Raw genomic sequence first — 21,539 nt, 5'->3', positions numbered from 1 at the left:
TACAGAGACAGGTATACTTTTTATTAGCCATGCTGATCCAGTCTTTGGGGGTTGAAAACTCAAATATTGTGTTTTGCCATTCATATGTGTGTAGTTAGTATTAGTACCTCTCGCATCTTACCATCAAGCTTACCATGAATAGAGAGTTGCTCCATAATCAAGGATAAATGATCAGTGAGCTACATCAACCCAGTTCGATCACACAGATTCTGCAGATCGTTACGATGTAATATCTACCAGTACAATTCCAGCTTCCTCGGAAAAAAACCTGCGTAGGCCAGTGGTGTGCCCAGTTAGATATTTCTATCTTATCATAAATTGTGGACTTTTTAACATGTCTAATAATAACCCATAGCTCTACAGCCAGATGAGGGCCTTGGCTTACCTACCGACTGCTGGTCTCCCTCCCACACTATTCCTCCGTCACCTGTTGTAGCGTGGAGATCTTAGACCAGTATTGGAGTGTCGGGGGATAAGCCCGACGAGCCCCCAGCCGTTGCAGGTCTTCTCGATCGGGTTACGCTCACTCACTCGGAGCTTCCCAATTTCCTCACGATGGTGGGTTGCCACCGGCCCTATACGTAGGCCGAATAAATTCCGACCAGAGCCGGATTCGAACCTACGCCATCCCGCAGCGATTTTAACATGTATTCCCCGTCCAAAAACACTGTTTACATATAATTTATTTTCTGACATTTCGAATTATCTAACCAATCAACATTCTAGCTTTATGCGTGTCGAAAATTTGTAACATTTTAAGATAAAACTGTCAACCACTTGACAGGCTATTGCATTAAAATAAAAATCAGTTACTAGTATATATTTATCAAAATAATTTGGGAGGAATTATGATGAATGAATTTGAGGGGGCTGCGTCCAGTGTCTTGGGGGGGATGGGTACCCCTGCTCACAAACATCCATGCCCAGGCCGAGATTCGAACCCGTGACCCCTGACGTCGTAGCGCGATGTGCTAACCACTCCGCTACGGGGCCGGCCGGCTTCGATGCAATACAGTTAAGAACAATTCAGTTCCGTAAGAACAGAACGAGACAGAAAAAGAAACGAAGGTAGCAATGAACAAATTGCGCATTGTTTTCGTTTCGACTGATTGAAAAATCAAGAAGTGTCTATGGCTGTTATCTATAGTAAGTTTATTTCACTGTGGTTGAGATCACGCAGTCTATCATATCCGTCAATTAGCTTTAAATTTTAATATTTATTAATAAATTAATTCCACATTGCATGGTAGATCTGTACGTGATGTCATCTATCGTAAAAATATTACCAGTCACAACTCTATTAATTCCCACTTTTTCTAAAATCAAACTGCTTTGGATTTTCAATTTTCATTTTAATATTTTTTCCTTTCACGTGATCGGTTTTCTTACATTCTTATGAAAAATTAAATATTTATTATTTTGTTGGTTGGTTGGTCGGTTGATTTGGTATTTTAATTCCACTTTATGCACAGTAAGGCTAATCGGGACTGAACCTATAGTTTAAAGTGGGATCCGAACCACTATGTACCTTTACCTGGTATCGAACCCGGGATTTATTATTTTGTAATCAAGTGCATCAATCTGAGTACACAATACCAGCTACATAGCAAAAACCTCATAGAATTATTATATTGTAAGGTATATTATTAATTGTATAATATGTGATCCAATATGGTATTCATCTTGGCTACAGGGTCACTTTTGGCTATTAGGACCTGGCAATTGTTTTCAATTCTTCTTCTTCGATACGAATTTTGAAGTGGGTAGGTAAGTGAAGATCAAGTCATACGTTAGATCTGATCTCTTTTTTGGAAGCCATCGCAGAAAATTCATCGACGACTCCTTACTTTTTGCAGGCAATGTGAGGGAAAGTAAATATTTCGTTCTCCTAATATGGAAGTGAAGACAGGAATCACTCTTGATACCGCTGACCACGTCAACATGACTACAAGAGAAGATACTAAATATCACACTCAACTGGTGCAGTTGAGGCATTTGCTGGTGAAGAAAGACTCGGAACTTGAGACAATAAGTATCATGTTATTTCATAAAAATCTTACTGTTACTATACTAGGAGCCAAGTAGTTTTCAATTTGTAAGCTATCCAACGACTGGCTTATGTATAAATTTGTGTGCAAGAAATAAGAATTAACTTTTCCATTTGATATGCAGCTTAGATAGTAATGTTTGTAGTTCAATAAAATAGTTTCATAAAGCTAAGTAATGCATATGAAATATTAATGTTTACGAGTGACATTTGAAAAATAATACATTTGATAAACTTGCTTCTTTCTTGAATTAAAAAGTTTAGATACACGTTTAATAAGATCTGTAAATGTTGAGGAAACCTGAGTTTGCTGCAAGCCATGTGGGTAAGTTACATAACTACTTCAGAGGTTTACATTTTTATGAATTTTATCTGTAAATTGATATGCGCATTGATGTACAAGGGTAATAATTAGAATTTTTGTGACAACCTGAGTTTGCTGCAAGTTTTGTATGTTACTAATTAATCTAGAATTCTAAATTGAAAGACAATTTGCATATTCTGTGTGCACAGAATATATGAAATATTTATATGCAATATGATTTCAAATGTATTAATTGGAAAATGAGTTGATCTTTACGATATGCTATAAACTTGTCCAGTTGTTTGATCATTTATATATTTTGATCAAAATTGCAAGTTCTAAGCAATGTGTAATTAATTATATGTAGAAGTTGATACAGATATGAAATAGTTTGTGATAAACATTGCTTGTAGCAGCTGATAGAAATTGTAAGAGCACACGTACCAATTTTGTCAATTAACAAGGCTTCTTAGACAAGCAGGCAATTTACACTCAGGAAAGACAAGAGTTCGTTCTTAATTTCAGACATTTTGGGACTGCAATATGTGAACATCTTAAACCAAACTATTAATTTGGGTTAAAGGAAAAACATTACAATATAATAAAAAGTAATTTAATTTGACTCCAGTTCAGCTGTCTCGATAACTTCTTCCCATTTCATTGTGATTGATTGACAAATAATTTTCTTATAATCATTCCCTGTAACTTCGAAATAATAATGAATGAATGAATTTATATTTTTGTGAACTGTATTGCTTAAATCCCAGTATTCATCGGATGATTAAAAATAAAAATTATTTTGCATGTAATATATGGATCTATTTTCATAGTACTGAAAGTAAAACACAACTTGAAGTTGAGAAATCCCAAGAAGTTTATGGGAAGTGATAATAGCATGGCAGTGCTAGAGTTAAACTGAAAACTTTTGGTCGACATTTGAAAATCTGTTTCTTAATTTCTTGAAAATTTGAAGTTCTGTTATTCATGGACATGTATTTGACTATTCTTAATCTAGTATGTTGTACACACAAGCAATTGTTATTAATGTTTCTAGTAAGATACATAAGTAATTATTTTGATTAGGGGAGAGTGCGAGAATTTCACGCACATAATTAAATCGGCTTCAAGGAGATTATTTATAAATGCGCAGAAGTTCGATTAAAAAGAATTACAAACGGGTTCTTTAGTGTTTATAGTACGGTGCACCAATGTTCAAAATAGTGAATATTAACACTGTACTGAAAATAATTTCCGTAACATTACGCACTCAATGGGGAGTAATTGTACGCACAATTATTTTACCAGAGGCGATATATCTCCCTAATGTCACACTTATATACCTGAGTACTAAAATTTGTTTTGTTGTTGTCGAAATCGAAGTGGGAGACGAATGCCAGTTGCAAACTGTTTCAATTCTGTCTCCCTGCTTTCCTCCTTCTCACATTTCAGTACATTTATTGTTCAATTATTTCAAGAAGTACCGGTACCCATTTATGAGGGCTGGATGGACTCCAGAATCACTCATGTAAGGCTGACAAATTACTGCCTGAGTTTATCCAACAAGATTAACATTTGGTCTTCCGTCTGTCAGTTCTACCCCATGTCGACTAGATTATGAAAAACATTATATTTTTAAAGAATTTTGCTTTAAAACTATTATTTTTCCACTTCTTATTTGCTATTCAGTGGGAATAATTGTATTTGTTTATTTCCTGTTTTGAAGCGCTTACGAGTGTGACTATAAAATTCGAAAATTACTTTTTGAACATAATAGGCAACATTGGAGTACTGTTTCGCACCTGAGTACTGGTTCGCACATCGACATGCCATTAACATTTGACATCACTCGTGTGAGAAAAACAGGAAGAATTGACTAAAGAATTGACTAAAGAATTGACGCAAATAGCTACTAAAAAAAGAATTCAAAGTAGCAGTGTTGGATATGGTGTAACATTCTTGGTCATACATGAAGTACATTTCAATTTACCTACAAATAAATCTGTAGTCAGACTACAACATAACCGAGAAGAGACTAACAAATTTAATCATTTTAAACCGTAAGTGAGCGAAGAGAGCGTGGGTGAGGCAATCAGCTGCTTCCCTTTTAATTCTGCCCCTGCGTTGCCAAAATATGCGGTGTTCTTCAACACAACGTCATCACCTTTATTCAGTCCCAAATGTTTGTATCATAATGATGGGGAAAACAGCGAAAGTAGACACTATAAGCATGTAGTGTAGTATGGGTCATGGGATGACACTACATGCTTATAAGACATAATTAATGATGTGAAGTTTTTGACAATGAAGCAAGAGAGTAAATATATACACACACGGCAACACGGGCGCACTCTGGCTTAAGCGAAGAAAGGGGTGGGGGCGTTCTCATTTTTGTTGAACTGTGCTTCACATGAAAACTAAAAACACTCAGCAGGTCAGAGATAACTTCACCAGCCACCAAACAATTAACATGGGTTTTGAAGCTGCAGCTAGGTTGCAATGTTGGGTAGAGTTCATTTTTGGCGAAGGGTTGCTCCAAATTGACATGCGTACCATTACTCTTCAGTCTTCTGAAACTACCTCTCTCATGAGTTTGGTTACATGTTATACATATGAATAATCTTAATTTTTTATTAAGTCTCAACTTGATTATTTACAAAAAAATATCCCGCTTGAATTTCTTGTAGTTAAATTGTACGGGGACATTAAAATCAGAGCAAGTATGGGCCTTTACCATTCTTAAAATTCTATGTTCATAAAGTTACTAGAACATACAGAACGGCGTGTGTTTGCAGGTGGACAGGTACACTGGGAACATATGACTACAAGGGATGGTATTAGAATTCTCTAATTGCGTCAAAAGTTGATGCGTTGATGCGGAGAAAAATTATGAGCAAGGCGCCATAAAGCAGTAATAATTTCACAATAGCAATAACATGGGACCCTATACCAGCATATTGCCGGCCTCCGTGGTGGAGTGGTTAGCACTGCTAGTTTCGACGCCAGAGGTTCCGGGTTCGAATCCCGGCATGGGCATTGGTGTTCTTTGTGATTGTGTCTTCATGAATTTCATCATATCATCACTCATTGCAATCATCGCGATTAGCCAAAAGTGGCAGAAAAGCAAAGTAAAATAGATCAAGTCAATCAATCTATACCAGCATAGATATGACACCTCTCACATCACGGGAATGTGTTAAGATTTATACCCAAACTAAACTGAGAACTTATATTGAAATATAGATCGAGGAATCTATTTCTTTACTTAGAATATAAAATTAGACTTTCAAAAATCAAATTCGGATTTGTGTTTTTATTTTCACCAAAATTATACACACGATTCCACGGGGAAAGCACAAAATGTGTCACAAAAACTTTAGCTTCAAACATCGAGTTATGTTTTCATGCCAGTCATACTCAAATATGGCACGAACACAACGATTGAGTACAACCATAACGTGCAAGGGCAAACTTCTTCCACTTTTAAACACAGTTCATAACTCAGCAATGAGAAAGGAGCTTGCTCTCAATCTTAGGCGCAACTACAAGAGGATCCTAGGGAGGACATGTTAATGTAACTTGTTATTTCCACAGATTGGTGTGCATCTGTGCATGGGCAGGGTGCGCTGTTTGTGCGTGTGTTCCAATTTCTGTGTAAATTTTGGTATTTGTCGAGTGTATGTGTTACAGTTTCTGAGGTATGAATACCTGGAAAACAGAGATCTTTATACATGTATGATGGATTTCTTTAATTTGGTTAGTGTAAAGTGGCAAGCTAATAATTTTAATCCACTTTTATAGCCACGTTTTCACATCTCTGAGAATCACTAACTGATAATTTTAATTTACATATAAAGGGTGTTTGAAAAGATACACACTGAGACTGAACGTACGTAACTTTTGTAGAAGAACGATAGGTACATGAACCTTGCACTGGGTATTAACTGTCTATGTGGATATTTTTTAAACATTAACCAAGAAAGTGATTCTGTACTTGAACGTTCAATATGAGGAAATGTTACTAAGATGCAAAAAGTTTTTGTACGAAGTAAAAAAAATGGATGAATGACACCCATGGAGTCGCTTGCAATAATTTTCGATGCGTATCGATGGTCGATTGAATCGATAAAAGAACGATAATTTTTTACGAATGTTATGCATTACAGACGGTTTACATGTTTAATTATGACATATTCGTAAGAATGTATGTTTTTCGAAATTACGAGGTGTAAGCTAAAAGATAAAGCAAAGTTCCTCGTGCATATATCACCATGCTATGAAGGCACATTTAGAGGATGTGGAGGTAGGGCCCTACACATTCTCGATCTCGACCATTTTGTAGGTGATGTGATCAGCACCATGCCCCGTCCGCCTTTACCCCACAGTGTTTCCCCAGGTATCCATTGATTTGAGGCTGGGTGAGCCCCAGAGGCGCTTTATGTGGGGACAAGGCAGGATAATTTCCGACCTTGGATCACACAACCCGAGAATCGAAACTGGGTCTCCGGCGTGATACTCAGACTCCCTATCGACTAGACAACCTCGGTTCTTAAATTACGAGGTATACTGGCGACATTCGTCGGCCCAGAGGGCAGTTTTATGTGTGCCCAATATCTGGTTATGTTATTCGGCCAATGCCCAGATGAAAGAAAAGATTGATTGATTCATTGAGTTGGTGTTTTCAGTCCATTTTTTGCACAGGATGGCTAATCGGAACTGGACCTACAGTTTAATGTGAAATCCGAACTTTTTAACACCTTAGTAACTTTTCCAGATTCTGAACGTTTATGTAGAGAATAATTTTCTTGTTCAATGTATAAAAAATATCCACATAGACAAAGTTAAGAAACAGTCAAGGTTCACGTATCAATCGTGTTTGTACAAAAAGTTACGTACGTTCACGTTCAAAGTCTCGGCTGCATGACTTTTCGGACACCCTGTATTTCCCCCCTTTTTAATAAGATTTCTTTCTTTCAGCAAGTGAAGGAACGTGAGAAGGAGTGTAGAAATTCCCTGAACGTTCTTCTGAAGGAAAACAGGAAACTGAAGAAGAGATTAAAAACTATCGAAAAAGGATCTGGTAAGTTGATAGAAATTTAGTTATAAGCTGCTTCCCTGAAATATTAGTACTGTATAACAATGAACATTTCATGTTGCTTATTTTAATGCAATGTGTAAAGAGATTATGATTTGACAATATTTTAACGATGTTGGATTGTAACGTTTCCTTTCTGCTTCTAGGGAATTAAAACTGTACCTAATCAACTCCTTCTATGTGATCTTTCAATATGTCTTAACATTTTTTAAATTTTGAGGATCTCCTTTCTCTATTCCTAGTTTTGATTTCTATGCTTTGTGAAATATGGTCAATATTTTCACTATATGTATGTGGGTGCGCTTGTGTATTCTGCATTTAGTCTTAGTTACAAAATAACCGAGGCTAATTCTTGGAAATGTTCTACAATTTTTTTTACCAGTTATCTAGTCTTAAAGTTAGAAAGGAAAAATTAGTACAAATAGGGCAGTACGTGTACTTTCGATATGGATATTAACTACTTATAAATTACTAGGTTAGGGTTTGCATGGTGATATAATGTGACTATTTGGATGTATAAGGTTGCATAAATTCTTGTTAAATCATAATTTTATTGTATTTTTGATATTTAGTGTCGCTTTCTGCAACTTCTGGTTAATCACGACGATGAGGATGAGTATTTTTAGGATGATATTGATGAAAGAACACTCACAAAGAACAACGAGTGTTACATTATAAGTATTCTAAATTCTAAACTACTAAGATTCTGTATTAGGCTAGGAAAATAAGATGGAAATGAAAAATGTATTGGAAGAATCGTAGTGGAATCTCATTACTGCAATCGTAGTACACTCAGAGAACTAAATGCATCATATCGATTGATGCACCAGCATGCATTAATTGATGCACTAAAATATGTTTTATGGCTTCTTCAAAGAATCAGATTCACATTTGATGCATTTGGTTGTGTTTTGTATGTTGTGAAAGCAACACCAAAGTGCAAAATTTGATTCAAGTGAGGTCTTATTACAGTCGACATGTACTTCAATGCATCAGTTGATGCGTTTTCATGGATTTTGATGCACCAGAATGCATCTTTTTCGATGATGCACTTAAACGTTTCGTCTGAGCTACATAATCTCTGTAGCTCAGACCAAACATTTAAGTGCATCATCCAAAAAGATGAAGGAAGGTGCATCAGGGAACATCAACTGATGCATTGAAGTGCACCTCGAATGAAATAAATCCTCACTTGAATCAAATGATGCACTTTGGCGTTTCTTTCACGACATACAAAAAATGAACCCAAATGCATCAAATGTGAATCTGATTCTTTGAAAAAGCCATGAAACACACTTCAGTGCATCAATCGATGCATTCTGGTGCATCAATCGATATGATGCATTTAGTTTTCTGTGTGTAGGACAATTGGCTATTGGAGGTCGTCAGTACGAGAGGGTCCTCTTCAAGACCTGATGAATTCCTGCATACGCCAGGAGGACATCTTCGAAATAAATGTATTATGTAGTGTTAGAAGTGTTATCTATTAGTGGTTATGATGTAAACCTATCCCATGGGGTCGAATCCTTGCAAGACGTCGCCCTCGGGAGGCGCCAAACCGTGGTACTTCCGTTGTGTAGCGCCAAAACTTAATTTATGATGATATAAGCGTAGCAATTTGTTTTAAAAAGAGTTGAATTTGTGTAGGCAAATATGATTTGAAGTTACTCCTGCATAACAAGGAGCAGCTGTGGTGTAGTCGATAGGGCGTTTGACTCCAGGCGGAAGACTGGAGTTAGATTCCAGGTGTGGGTGATCTGCCTTGTCTCTGGGGCTCACCCAGCCTCAAATCAATGTGTACCTGGAGACAATCCTGGTGTGTAAAGATGCCCGAGCGTGGTGCTGATCATTTCACTTCCAAAATGACCGAGATCGAGAATGTGTGGGACCTTACTCACACATCCCTTAAATGTGCCTTCATGTAACGCTACTATATGCACGAGGAACCTTTACCTTGCCTGCATAACATGATAAGCATATTTTAAAATTATGTAGCAACTTAAACTAAGAGAGTACTGTTATTTCGATCATTATGTAGGTATTAAATAAATGAATACCTACAATAATCGTGTTCCTTGACAGCAACACGCAACGTATTTAAAAAGACGAGGCTATTATTTTTACTCGTTAAGACCGTAAATACGTACAGTCACGGACACTTCCGGGTTGTAACAGCCCCATATCCTGTCAATGGGATTGGCACAACCCAGAAGTGTCCGTGACTGTACATAACATGGTCATGTTTCTATTGAGGAGTGGTGGAAAGTAACAGGTAACAGCCTTTGCAGCAGCGTGTACTGCTTTGATCCACCCACTCGCTCTCCCCTTCTTGCGTGGTCTTGCTCCAGAGATTACCGAGGTAGAGTGTAGGGAGACGGCAAGGTATTAATTGGGAGGGGCCGCCAAAAATCCACCTCATTCGGGGGGAAATCTTATCTTGAGCAGCTCGTGAATCCTTGCTATGTTAGCTTGATGGCTTTCACCAAGAAGCCTGGCTGGTCTCTTTGTTCTATTTATTGCTTCTTTCCTTCCGGATGAAACAATGAAGAACTTTTGCGCTTTGATCCTTCGGGTACCTTGTAGTAAAAATGTTTTGATGCATTCGTTCACGCAGGGGTAGGTGACGCCGACACCAATGACGATGACCTAGAAGGTCTTCATCAACCTCCAATGCAGATGGTGCGCCCGTTCCTCCGTCGCAGGGAGCAACACTCCACGGAAGCTGCTCTCCTGAGGAGCGAGGAGAAGAAGGAGTTCGAGGCCCTGAAGACCATGTCCGGGAAGATGGTGGCGGAGAAAGTAAGATTCTTTGATTGCAACGCCGTGACCAAGGTAAACCAGGCGGCAGCGTCCTCCAGTTGTCAAGTCCGCCGAAAACTTTGGCAGCAGGAAGTCAGGAAGGTAAGCTTCGACTCGACTGTTATTGTAACCATTACCAACATAAACAATATCATAGTATTTTCCCTTATGCAGTATTTTTTACAAGCCAGTGTTTTTATAGTGTCTGTATACCTCTTACATACATGTTTCATTACGATTGGGAAAGGTTTTTAGAGACATCAACCCTCTGAAGAAACTGCCTGACATGTTTGCTTGGTTTGTATGGTCGGGAGTTATATATGTGTAGTCCTGAGGTTAACCTAATCGAGAGATACCCTACATGTACACAACCACACACACACACACACTTTGAAGTCCACTTTATGGACAGACAGGCTAATCGGGACTGAACCTAATGTATAAGGTGGAATACGAACCACCATGTGCCTCCACCAGGTACTGAACCCGGGATCCCTTTATTACAAGTCGACGACTCTACCAACACGCCACCGGCGAGGCCAATACATATATACATATCGTGAATATTATATACGTACGGTGCATCTGATAGTATCGGGCCTCTTCGATGGCGTAGTGGCAATGTCATCGCCTTGTAACCAAGGGATCTAGGGTTTGGTACTTGGTGGAAACACATAGTGGTTGGGATCCCACTTTAAACGGTAGGTCCCGTCCCGGTTAGCCTTACTGAGCATAAAGTGTACTTAAAACAATCAATCGATAGCATGGTGGTACCGTTGTTGCCTTATAAGCAAGGGGCTCTGGGTTCGGATCCCACTTTAAATTGTAGGTCCAGTGCCAGATTAGCATAAACTAAACTTAAAAAAAAGACTCAAATACTTTCTTAATATCAAATATCTAGTTTTTTATAATTTGCATCCCTTTGGAAAGCACTTTCCTTCAATAGAGGACCTTATGTAGAGTTCAGAAGACCTCTTAATTTAGGCAGGATGCCAAGTTAATTTAAGGCTTTTAATACAATGTGGTTTCTATACATTAATGGATAGATAGATTGAATTAGTTTTATGGTAACACTGTTAAGTCTTTTTTCCATGTTAATAAAACATTAAAATGCTGACCAAGGCAAACTTCTATAGTATTAAAAATATACATAAAAACGTAACTTTTCCACCCTCTAACAGGGTCTTCTTCAGACGAACATTCACTATAAATAAATTTGATTTATTCACAAATAATAAATTGTGAATATTCGAAGAATAATGTGAATATTAATGTTTTATGAATTATTTTACTTAACTTTGAATTCCTGCCAATTTCGGCTTATCGCGACGATGAGAATGAGAAAGATATGAAATTGATGAGGTCACACTTACAAAGAACATCCATGCCCAGCCCGGGATTCGAATCTGGAACCCATGAATTTATTAATAGACTTACTTGCATGATATGTTCCCTTTACAAGTTCCACCCTCAAAAGAAAAATGAGAACTCATTCCACCAGCACTTTCAGTATTTTTAATTTTCTGAATTCTTTATGTTTCGCATTCTTTTTCGTTGTTTATGTTTGTTTACAAAAGCAAACAAAATGCTGTAGATTAAGGTTAATTTTGAAAAAAATAATTATTTTTTTGCTAATTAATTTAGGGTATGACGCTAGTGCTTAAGACACATCGTGCTCTCATATACGCGTACAAGACTTATTTCATTAAAATAAACAAAATAATTTAGTCATTAAAATGTAAATTCTGAACATGGTAAAGTGAACAGCTCTTCATGTTATTTTATTAAATGATCTAACAAATATACAGTTCTTAGCAGTTTTATGAATCAGTACAGAAGTTGTGAGCACCAAAAGCGAGGTACAGTTCATGTTTGTCCGTTTCGCTCGTTAATGAGTTTTCTATATAAATGCAACTTGATGTGGAGGCATATAGTTGTTCGGATCCTACTTTAAACTGTAGGTCCAATTAGCCTATCTGTGCATGAAAGTGGACTTAAAACGAAACTCAAACCAAACTAAATGCAACTTGATATTCGATTGATTTGCTTTATTTTACGTACTTCGCTTTTTGTGCCACTTTTGGCTAATTTGCGAAGATGGGGATGAGTGATGATATGATAAAATTGATGAATGGACACTCACAAACATCCACTCCAAGGTCAGGATTCGAACCCGGAATCAGAGGCTACAATGAAATTTATTTAGTTGTTCTAAATCGTGAAAGCATGAGTGCGTTTTAGAAACGAAACTTTCCTCGTGAAAAATTGTAGTGAAATCAATATTTATGTTCTTTAGCGTTGCTGTATTCTGCAACATTATGTATGTAACCTCTGTCCTTTACATGAATACAATATTATATGATAAGGAAGTCATTGTGCCACAAATAAGCACGAATCACTGGGAAGAAGTTCTGTCTTCAACCATAACAACATCACTTAGGTGGTAGTACATTCTACTACCTCAAAACTAGTATATTGCTTCGGTATATCTCAATGTAAAGATACGGTAAACAACAACATATTCAGTGATATTTTGTACTAAACAAATCATAGCCCGGGTTCATTTCAGTGTGGTGCGAAACGTAACTACACATGTCGTTACCATCTCAGTCTTACTGTAGAATCTGGTACGCGGAGATCAAGCATTGTGTCGAAAACTTTTCGAGATATTTTGTTGTGCAAAAGCACAAGTCTACAACTGTGCTTGCAAGGACTTTGAACAGCAACATAGCCATCAAACTAAGGAAAAATTTTGGTTATTATATTTGAAATGAGCATGAAAAAAAAACAATGCAAATATCACTATTACTAACAAATAAACACAAATGCTGTGCATTAATATTTGTCAGTTCACATAAATTATTGTTCTAATGTAATATCTTTGGGGTATTCCATTTTCACAGGTGGGAGACACAGACTAAATTTTTGACATTAGTAACTATTCTATAGATAGTCAAGAAACATTTTGCTTACAGTTTCTTTGTAATGAATTATGAAACTAAAAACTGTTGATTAATCATAACTACCCTTAGAATACTTTCCCAGATTTATAGATACAGGTGAAAAATTTTGTGTCAAGAGTGGAACAGATAAAACGCTACCTTTTTACACAATAGGAACTTTATTTTAATTTCTGTGAATTTTCAAATGATGAAAAATAAATTAGTTAAGACAACGAGAGAAGATAATTAACCTTTGAATATTCTAGTGGAATTGAAGGTGAAATATAATAGTTAATTACGTTCCAAGAATACTGACCACTTTCACTACTTTTAAAAAAATCATATCTCAAAAACTAAAATGTAAAATATATGTATCATACACTGTTGAAAAGTTTGATTCTTCCTCTTTATTTTGATATATGATATGTTACATTATAACCACATGGCTACCTTGGACGTTTCATCATACGAAATGCTATGAAATGTACTAAAAATAAAAAGTTGAAAGATATATGACATGCAGTGGCGGCGATTGGAAAACGGGGGGAGGGGGCAAGGTGCCAAAACTAAGGGGCAAAGACAGTATAGATTATATACCCTTGGTAGATAAGATTTAGCATAGTGCGGTGGCAAAAGTGGCGAAAGTTGGGGGGGGGGGGGGGGCAACTGCCCCCTCAGCCCCTAAACGCCGGCACTGTAGAAAAGGGAAGGAAGCATATCGCTATCAGACAACAACGCAAAGAGAACCGTTATGAGTATTTGCCCACCATATAGTGGCAGTATGAGGAAGTACGTGGTCCAAACATTACTCAGGATTGCTAACTCCGTAAGTGTACGGCAAATGACCGTTGAAATAAATTTTGAATTCAACTCCGTATATATACGTGATCCGCACACTAGAGAAGTTCGGGAACTCCGTATATATACGGGATTAGCACTCTTAAGTGTTAAAGAAGAAATTAATTGTTTTCTTTTTGTGTCACAGGTATGACAAAATTGAAAACAAAAGTAAATCAAAAAGTTTAAATAAACTAAAAATATTATAAAATACTTCATACCTTCTAACTTAGTTTTGTATAATCCTTGAATGTTTATCCAAATGGCAATTTTAGATTGTTGACTCACAAGGTAGAACAAAGTTACAGCATTTAATTTAATTTTAAAAATTGAGATTGAATTTTGTCATTGAATGACCGACCCCTTTGTATTGGATAAGATAATGTCAAATTACAATGGCTTAGTTGAAAATTTACAACTGCAATACTGTCTTTCAGGCGGAACACTCCGATTCAGTAGACGCAGGCAGAGAAATTAGACGCGAGGCCAATTCGATCAGTGAGTTGCAAAAGGAGAAGGAGTTGTTGGTTCAGCGCTTAAAGGCTACACACGAGAAGGCCGTGAAAGCAGAAAGATCCTTGGTTGAACATGAAGAAATGCTGAGAAAGGTTAATAACGAGAAATAATAATATACACTCGTAGATTTCAGTGGTGTATATTAGGTCATATAATTTTATGTATACTACATATACTAGTGTTACTCTTTATGCTCTTAGTATTTTTTACTTTCATATTTCCTTTCCAGCTTGAAAGATCAAGAAGACAGACCCTTAGCTAGAGATTTACGTTCCCGAAGCGAAAATAGTTTTTGGTGTCCTCTGAATCGAATTGATTCCATTTTATTTCTCTCTTATTCAGAATAACAGAAACTCCTGACCAAGAGGGAAAAATTATACAAATTTTTGTTTTAACTTCGCGCATTTCTCTATAACAAAAATTTTTGTCAGTAGTGTAATTGGATTGTTTCAAAATAATACTTAGTAGGTATTGTCTTTTTTACCAATTGAATATCATTTTTTTGACATATTTTGACAATTTTTTGTCGATGTTTTAGCGTTTGACGATTTTTCAGTACAATTTTCACCGCATCTCATTTGTTTCCCACTCATACTTGGTAGGTATGCATTTGTAGCCTCTTTTTTATCAATTGAAAATCAGTTTTTGACATATTTTGACAAATTTTTGTCGATGTTTTAGTGTTTAGCGATGTTTTTGTAAAATTTCCTATTTTTCCCTTTTTTCCCACTCGTACTTGGTACGAATGCCACGATCTTACGTGATATAACTTAACCTATTCATTTTTTTTTCGTGCTAAACTACACGAGAGCCTCTACGTGCTTTGACCTACTTTAGAGTAGAACCATAAAGACAGAGCTGCAACCGAAAGTGAGGCTCGAAGTGAGGCTCGGTGAGGCTCGCCTTAATGGTTTGCTCTTGTAAGGCATGAGCCCTATTTTCTGGCAGTGTTGCCAGCTTCTTACTCGAAAAAATCACCAAGGTTTTTTTCTTGGTCTAACCTATGTTATTGAACTGCGTCGTCACGTCGTCCAAACCCGCATGACTTCCGAACACTATTGGTTTTATTCATATTTTTTCTTACGTATAGGTGTATATGATGAAACCCCAAACAGATTTTTCCTAAGTCTTACTGTTTCCAAGATAACCCCACTTCCGGTTGCTATTTTGGATTTCTGAACATAGGTTCTATTCATATTTTTTCTCACGTATAGGTGTACCTGATGAATCTGCAAACAGATTTTTCCTAAGTTTTACAGTTTCCAAGATAACCCCACTTTCGGTCGCCATTTTGGATTTCCGAACATAGGTTCTATTCATATTTTACTTACATATAGGCGTACGTGACGAATCCGCAAACAGATTTTTTCTAAGTCTTACCGTTTCAAAGATAACCCCACTTCCGGTCGCCATTTTGGATTTCCAAGCATAGGTTCTATTCATATTTTACTTACATATAGGCGTACATGACGAATCCGCAAACAGATTTTTCCTAAGTCTCACCGTTTCCAAGATAACTAGTAGTGCAGATTAGCCGGTTCACAAACCGAAAATGGAGCTCGGTGGAGCTCGGTGGGGCTCGCCAAACCTCAAAAACTCATTTTCTCTCCACGTTCCGCGCCTTATTTATTGCGCTGACGATGTTTCACAGCGTAGAAAACAGCACCAAAACATCAAAAACTCATTTTGATTATTTGGAGCTCACCAAAACCTCAAAAACTTATTTTTATTAATTGAGGTTCACCAAACCTCAAAAACTTTTATTTTTTCTCTATGTTCAGCGCCTCATTTATTGCGCTGACACAACGTGATGAGTAAATAATGCAGTTTCTTATTCTTGAAGGATGAATGCACCTTATCGTAATTTTCCAAGCCCCGGTCAAATGTTTGTATATCGTGACCTTTGTAAACCTCTCTCTCGGGAACGATGTGCCATACACACGCGCGTGCACGCCTATATTGTGACGCAAACAAACAAACAAATAATATTTTTTTAAAGATTCTTGCCCCTTAACCCCACTTCCGGTCGCCATTTTGGATTTCCGAGCATAGGTTCTATTCATATTTTACTTACATATAGGCGTACGTGATGAATCAGCAAACAGATTTTTCCTAAGTTTTACCGTTTCCAAGATAACCCCACTTCCGGTCGCCATTTTGGATTTCCGATCATAGCTTCTATTCATACTTTTTCTCACATATATGTGTACACGATGAATCACCAAACAGATTCTTCCTAAGTTTTACCGTTTCCAAGATAACCCCACTTCCGGTCGCTATTTTGAATTTCCGAACATAGGTTCTATTCATATTTTACTTACATATAGGCGTTCGTGGTGAATCAGCAAACAGATTTTTCCTAAGTCTTACTGTTTCTAAGATAATCCCACTTCCGGTCGCCATTTTGGATTTCCGAACATAGGTTCTATTCACATTTTACTCACGTATAGGCGTACGTGATGAATCCGCAAACAGATTTTTCCTAAGTCATGAATTGGAGGGTTCTATGGCAACTTATATTAATTCTCGTAAGAGAACAGAAAACGCACACACAAAAAAAACAATACTGTGGTCACTACAACAAATAGTCTTCTTCAACCCCTATCCAACAAACCAAAAAAAAATCATCATCCTAACTAGAACCATGTAACTAACATTGTGATGACTCATATTAAGTACCTCTTAATTGTATTACTTATAAGGGTATACTATTGCACAACGTTTTTGCAACAAGTTATTACGTAACATTGTGATGACTTATATCTAATGCTCTTCGTTGTATTAACTATAAGGGAGTAAACTATTACACAACATGTTGCAACAAGTTATGACGTAATGTGATGAGTCATATCTAACGTGGCGTGAGAGCAGCCGAAGAGTACGGACGTCCTGTTGCAGTGCTTCTTGTTTTTTGTAAAAAAATAGGTATTTAACTTTCTTTGAAGCTACATACCATCTATTATTTCAAGTTCAAAGGTGTTTCACGTGGTTTTTCATAGTAATTTCGACCAGATTGAATTTTGACGTGATCGTGCATTTTCTATTTCACCTCAAGAAATTATATATAAATAACATACCTGAAAATTGTATCGCTATATACTAGATTTTTTGATTTCTGTGATTTTCGAAAAAGCAATGGCATCCACCACCAGTTTCAATTGTAAAAATGATAAAACTGAATGTGTTACTTGTGGGAAGCTAATCTCAAGGAACAATTTATCGGTACACAGGGCAAGATGTAGCGAAACAGGTTCGAGAATTAATCGTTCGTTACCTTCTAAGCCTTGTGCTCGATGCGGAAAAATGATCAGCATTGCAAATTTAAGTAAACACCTCAAAATTTGCAAACCATCGACCGGACAAGCATCGAAAAGAAAAATCGATAATGCAGATACGGAAGCTTCCACTTCCAAGCAAATTAAATTATCCAATGAACGCAAACCAATTAGATCTGCATTTAACGACCAACTCCAGGATTTTTCAATTAAGTCAGAACCAGGCCGTGACATCCTTAGTTTCTTGGACGAAACGAAAACACCTGTACTAAATATTTTGAAAGATAAACTTGAAAACAACTCTATAAAAGTATATGTTGTTCTGTTTTCCGAATACGAGAAAGTCGATGGCACAACGAGTATTTTTTATCATTGTACAAAAAACCAGACTCTTTATTTTGCTGACGTCGAAAATTTGGACAACTTCTATTATAAAGTTTCCAACGAGCTGGTTAAGAAACACGACGATTTCGAGGCTAAAGGGTCGGGATGGTCTCTGTGTGGAAGTCCTCACACGTTAACCGTTTACGTGAACCGATTCTCGCCTCTTCGAGCTTCCAGCTACATTCCTCTTCCACCGAACATTCAACACAAGAGGGCCGTGTTAAATATACAGAACAGCGATAACAAGTGTTTTCTCTGGTGTGTGTTGGCTGTACTGCATCCTGTTCATTGCAAAAATAATCCACAGTGGGTTGGACATTACAAACAATACGAGACCGACTTTCAAAGTGTAATGTCTGGCATTGAATACCCGGTGACATTGTCGGATATAACAAAGTTCGAAAATCTTACAGGAAAACGCATCGCTATTAATGTGTATTCCTTCACGTCAGATAAATATCTCGTGCATCCCGTCAGGATAAGCGATATCGACGATGACGATGCTTGTGTAATAAATCTTCTTCTTATTTCCAACGAGGATGTTCATCATTACACACTAATTCGTTCTCTATCACGTTTGGTCAGAAGTCAAACTACCAAGTATGCAAACAACATCGAAGTTTGCCCGAGATGCCTAACCACGTTCGACGATCGTGACCGACGTGATCATCAAAATCTTCATAGTCGTCAAATTGCTCTGGAGAAACTTGCCGAACATAAAATTTATTGCGGTGACAACAGACCGGCTAGAATGTTGATGCCCGAAACGAACGAAGTCGAAGAATTCAAAATGCACAAGGCATTGTTGGAACATCCCGCAATCATCGTCGCAGATTTCGAGGCGTTCCTCAAACCACTCTCCTATTGCGAACCGGATCCTGAAATTTCCTCCACAACGCCGTACCAGCTTCATCAACCTAATAGTTTCGGCTATGTTGTTGTGCGACGTGATAAAATAAATGAAGCATATATATACCGCGGGCCAAATGTAATCGAACACTTCCTGGAAAAAATGGTGGAGGAGGTTGAGGTAATTGGTAGCGTACTGCTTACATCAAAACCGATGGCACCTTTAACTGAAAATGAACTTCAAAATTACAATTCCACTGAGGTGTGTCCGGTATGTGATCAAAGTTTTACTGATGAGAACAAAAAAATATTCCACCACGATCATTTCAGCGGAAACTACATAGGTGGAATTTGCAACACGTGCAATCTTAAAATCCAGAAACCTAAATTCATCCCCATATTCTTTCACAACGGAAGCGGATATGATTTTCACCACCTGGTGAGACGTTTCTCACAACGTTGCAACGTTTAGAAAGTCGTTGATTTTGTTTCTGTATTTTCCGTCGTTGGGTTTCCTCGTCATGTCGATCGTCGCGAATCCGAAATCGTCACTGTTCCAGCAAGAAGAGCAGCGTTCCAAAAATTGATTGATCAACAGGCCGTTGAGTTTAGATAACATGGAAGGTAGAAATTCATGATCTACCGTGCGGTGTACAGTCTCCATTGTTTGCTTTCGGAAACCAAAGAAATTCATTGTCCTTGCTAGTTATTTATTGTGTATGTGAGACAGTTAAAGTTTTTTTTTCATTTGCATTGCCTACAATTTTTACTGATTTCTAAACAATAGTGTCCCCAAGGCAACGTGTGGATTCCACAAGACAAAATACATCTTTTATCGTCATGCGGATCTAATGCTACTTTCCTAACTTCGTTTGTTGTAATCACATGGTCTACACTTTGGATTCTTTGTTCTATACTTAGTATCGTCGATTGTGAGTAAAGGCAATCGATGTAATCGTAGAAGGTGAGTTTGTTCTCCACCGTATTCTTGCCCACACCTCTTGCTTTCTTCGTGACGCTACTCTCTGTTCTCATGGCATACATCTTCGAACGCAAACCCGCGAACTCGACAATAATATCACCGTTACATTCATCTTTCAGTTTACCTAGGACTTTTTTGTTACGAGATGGAATTCCAAATCTGTTGGGTTGAGGATACGCAGAAGTATCGAAATACTCGAGCATGGAAGGATTTTTTATGTCTTCGTATAGGTTAGGTGTTTGTATGCTGTAAATGAAGCTGTCGGTGTCCGTGTACAAAAGTGATATCTTATCATTGTAGAAGGGTTTCATCACGTCGTAATGAAATTCGAACATGTAAAGTTTCGACAAGTCGAGAACCGTTGCACCAACGTAAATTGGTTTTCTAAATTTCATCAATTTTATATCTAGGTTGAAAAGTACCAAATTCTCGTTGTAAATTTTTCTCGACTTGAATCTAGGATCGGCTATCCACTTCCGACATTTATTCTTATCGGAAATTAATTTCACGTCTACGTGCTTTCTAACATTCTCCATGGTCTTTCCGTACACCGCATTGTTCATTAATTTAAAAAAGTCCTTGTCTAAATCGGAAGTGGCAGCTGTTCTATGTTGTGTGTTAGTTTCTATGTAAGGTCTTAACCACGTGGAATGTTTATACTTTAGTATTCGTCTAACATTCACTATCTGAACACCCTTCCCAATCAAAAACCGGAGATTCTTGTAGTGGACGACGTATCTCTGTTTAGGGTCCAATGTTAACAAAAGCTTGTCTTGAACCGAGTCGGGTGGACATTTGATTTCGGGAGTCGGAGGCAAATCCGAAAACGTGTCGTGCAGGTGGTCGGAGAATTGGAGATCTACCTCTGCGAAGAAACCACACTCGCTATCGTCGAAATGAATAATGTCTATCGAAGTGGGATCTAACCATTCGAATCCCCCGTAAGGAAGTTTCTGTACCATGGCATGTCCGTAGAGATTATTAACGTCAGAGTAGAAGATGTAATTCGATGCTCGATTTGAATCGTAATCTTCTTTCATGTGTACGTTATTAGCTTTTGCATGTCTCTGTACGCATTGCACCATTCCACCTCGTATCCCTCTTTCGATAAATAGCAACATGTCAACGTCCGATATCAGTTCCAGCTTGACCTTTGTCTGGAATAACATTGCCGACCACGCTAATCCCGGTAGACTGTAGAAATACGCTGGATCTAATTTATAAATATTCGTTGCCGTTTTCCTGAACGCTTGAAAAACATCCGCGAGTATCGTCACGTCTAATTTTAAGTAGGCATCGTGGTAGTCTCCGAGTGTCCTACATCCTAATTTCTCCCACATGAGTTGCGCGTGTTGGTATTCTTCGTCCGTGATTCCTTTCTCTCTGAGTCTGCTGTAAAATTCTCTTGGAAGTGGAAGAGCGTCGTCGTTAAATTTAGAATTATCACTAACGTATTCGTAAGGATAAATCCCTTTACGTCTAACGAGTTCTATGTCTACGTTGGGAAAACTA

At 37.5% G+C, this 21,539-nt stretch overlaps 1 protein-coding gene across 4 annotated transcripts in view; it reads left to right on the top strand.

Annotated features, from left to right (window-relative positions):
* The first annotated feature begins 1,749 nt into the window (after positions 1–1,749).
* Positions 1,750–21,539, top strand: part of LOC146003229 (uncharacterized) — a 123,685-nt gene continuing 103,895 nt past the window's right edge. For 2 of the 4 annotated variants that reach the window (XM_083141401.1, XM_083141398.1), the window contains exons 1-4: positions 1,784–2,028; positions 7,329–7,428; positions 10,058–10,344; positions 14,459–14,629. In XM_083141401.1, coding sequence (XP_082997527.1) covers positions 1,894–2,028; positions 7,329–7,428; positions 10,058–10,344; positions 14,459–14,629 — 693 coding nt within the window. In that variant the 5' untranslated portion in view covers positions 1,784–1,893. The other 2 variants (XM_083141399.1, XM_083141400.1) reach the window with 2 other exon arrangements.

The sequence above is a fragment of the Lepisma saccharinum genome, chromosome 20 (assembly GCF_977018435.1).
Source record: "Lepisma saccharinum chromosome 20, izLepSacc3.1, whole genome shotgun sequence".
Lineage (NCBI taxonomy): Eukaryota > Metazoa > Arthropoda > Insecta > Zygentoma > Lepismatidae > Lepisma > Lepisma saccharinum.
This window is presented reverse-complemented; position numbering and strand designations above follow the sequence as displayed.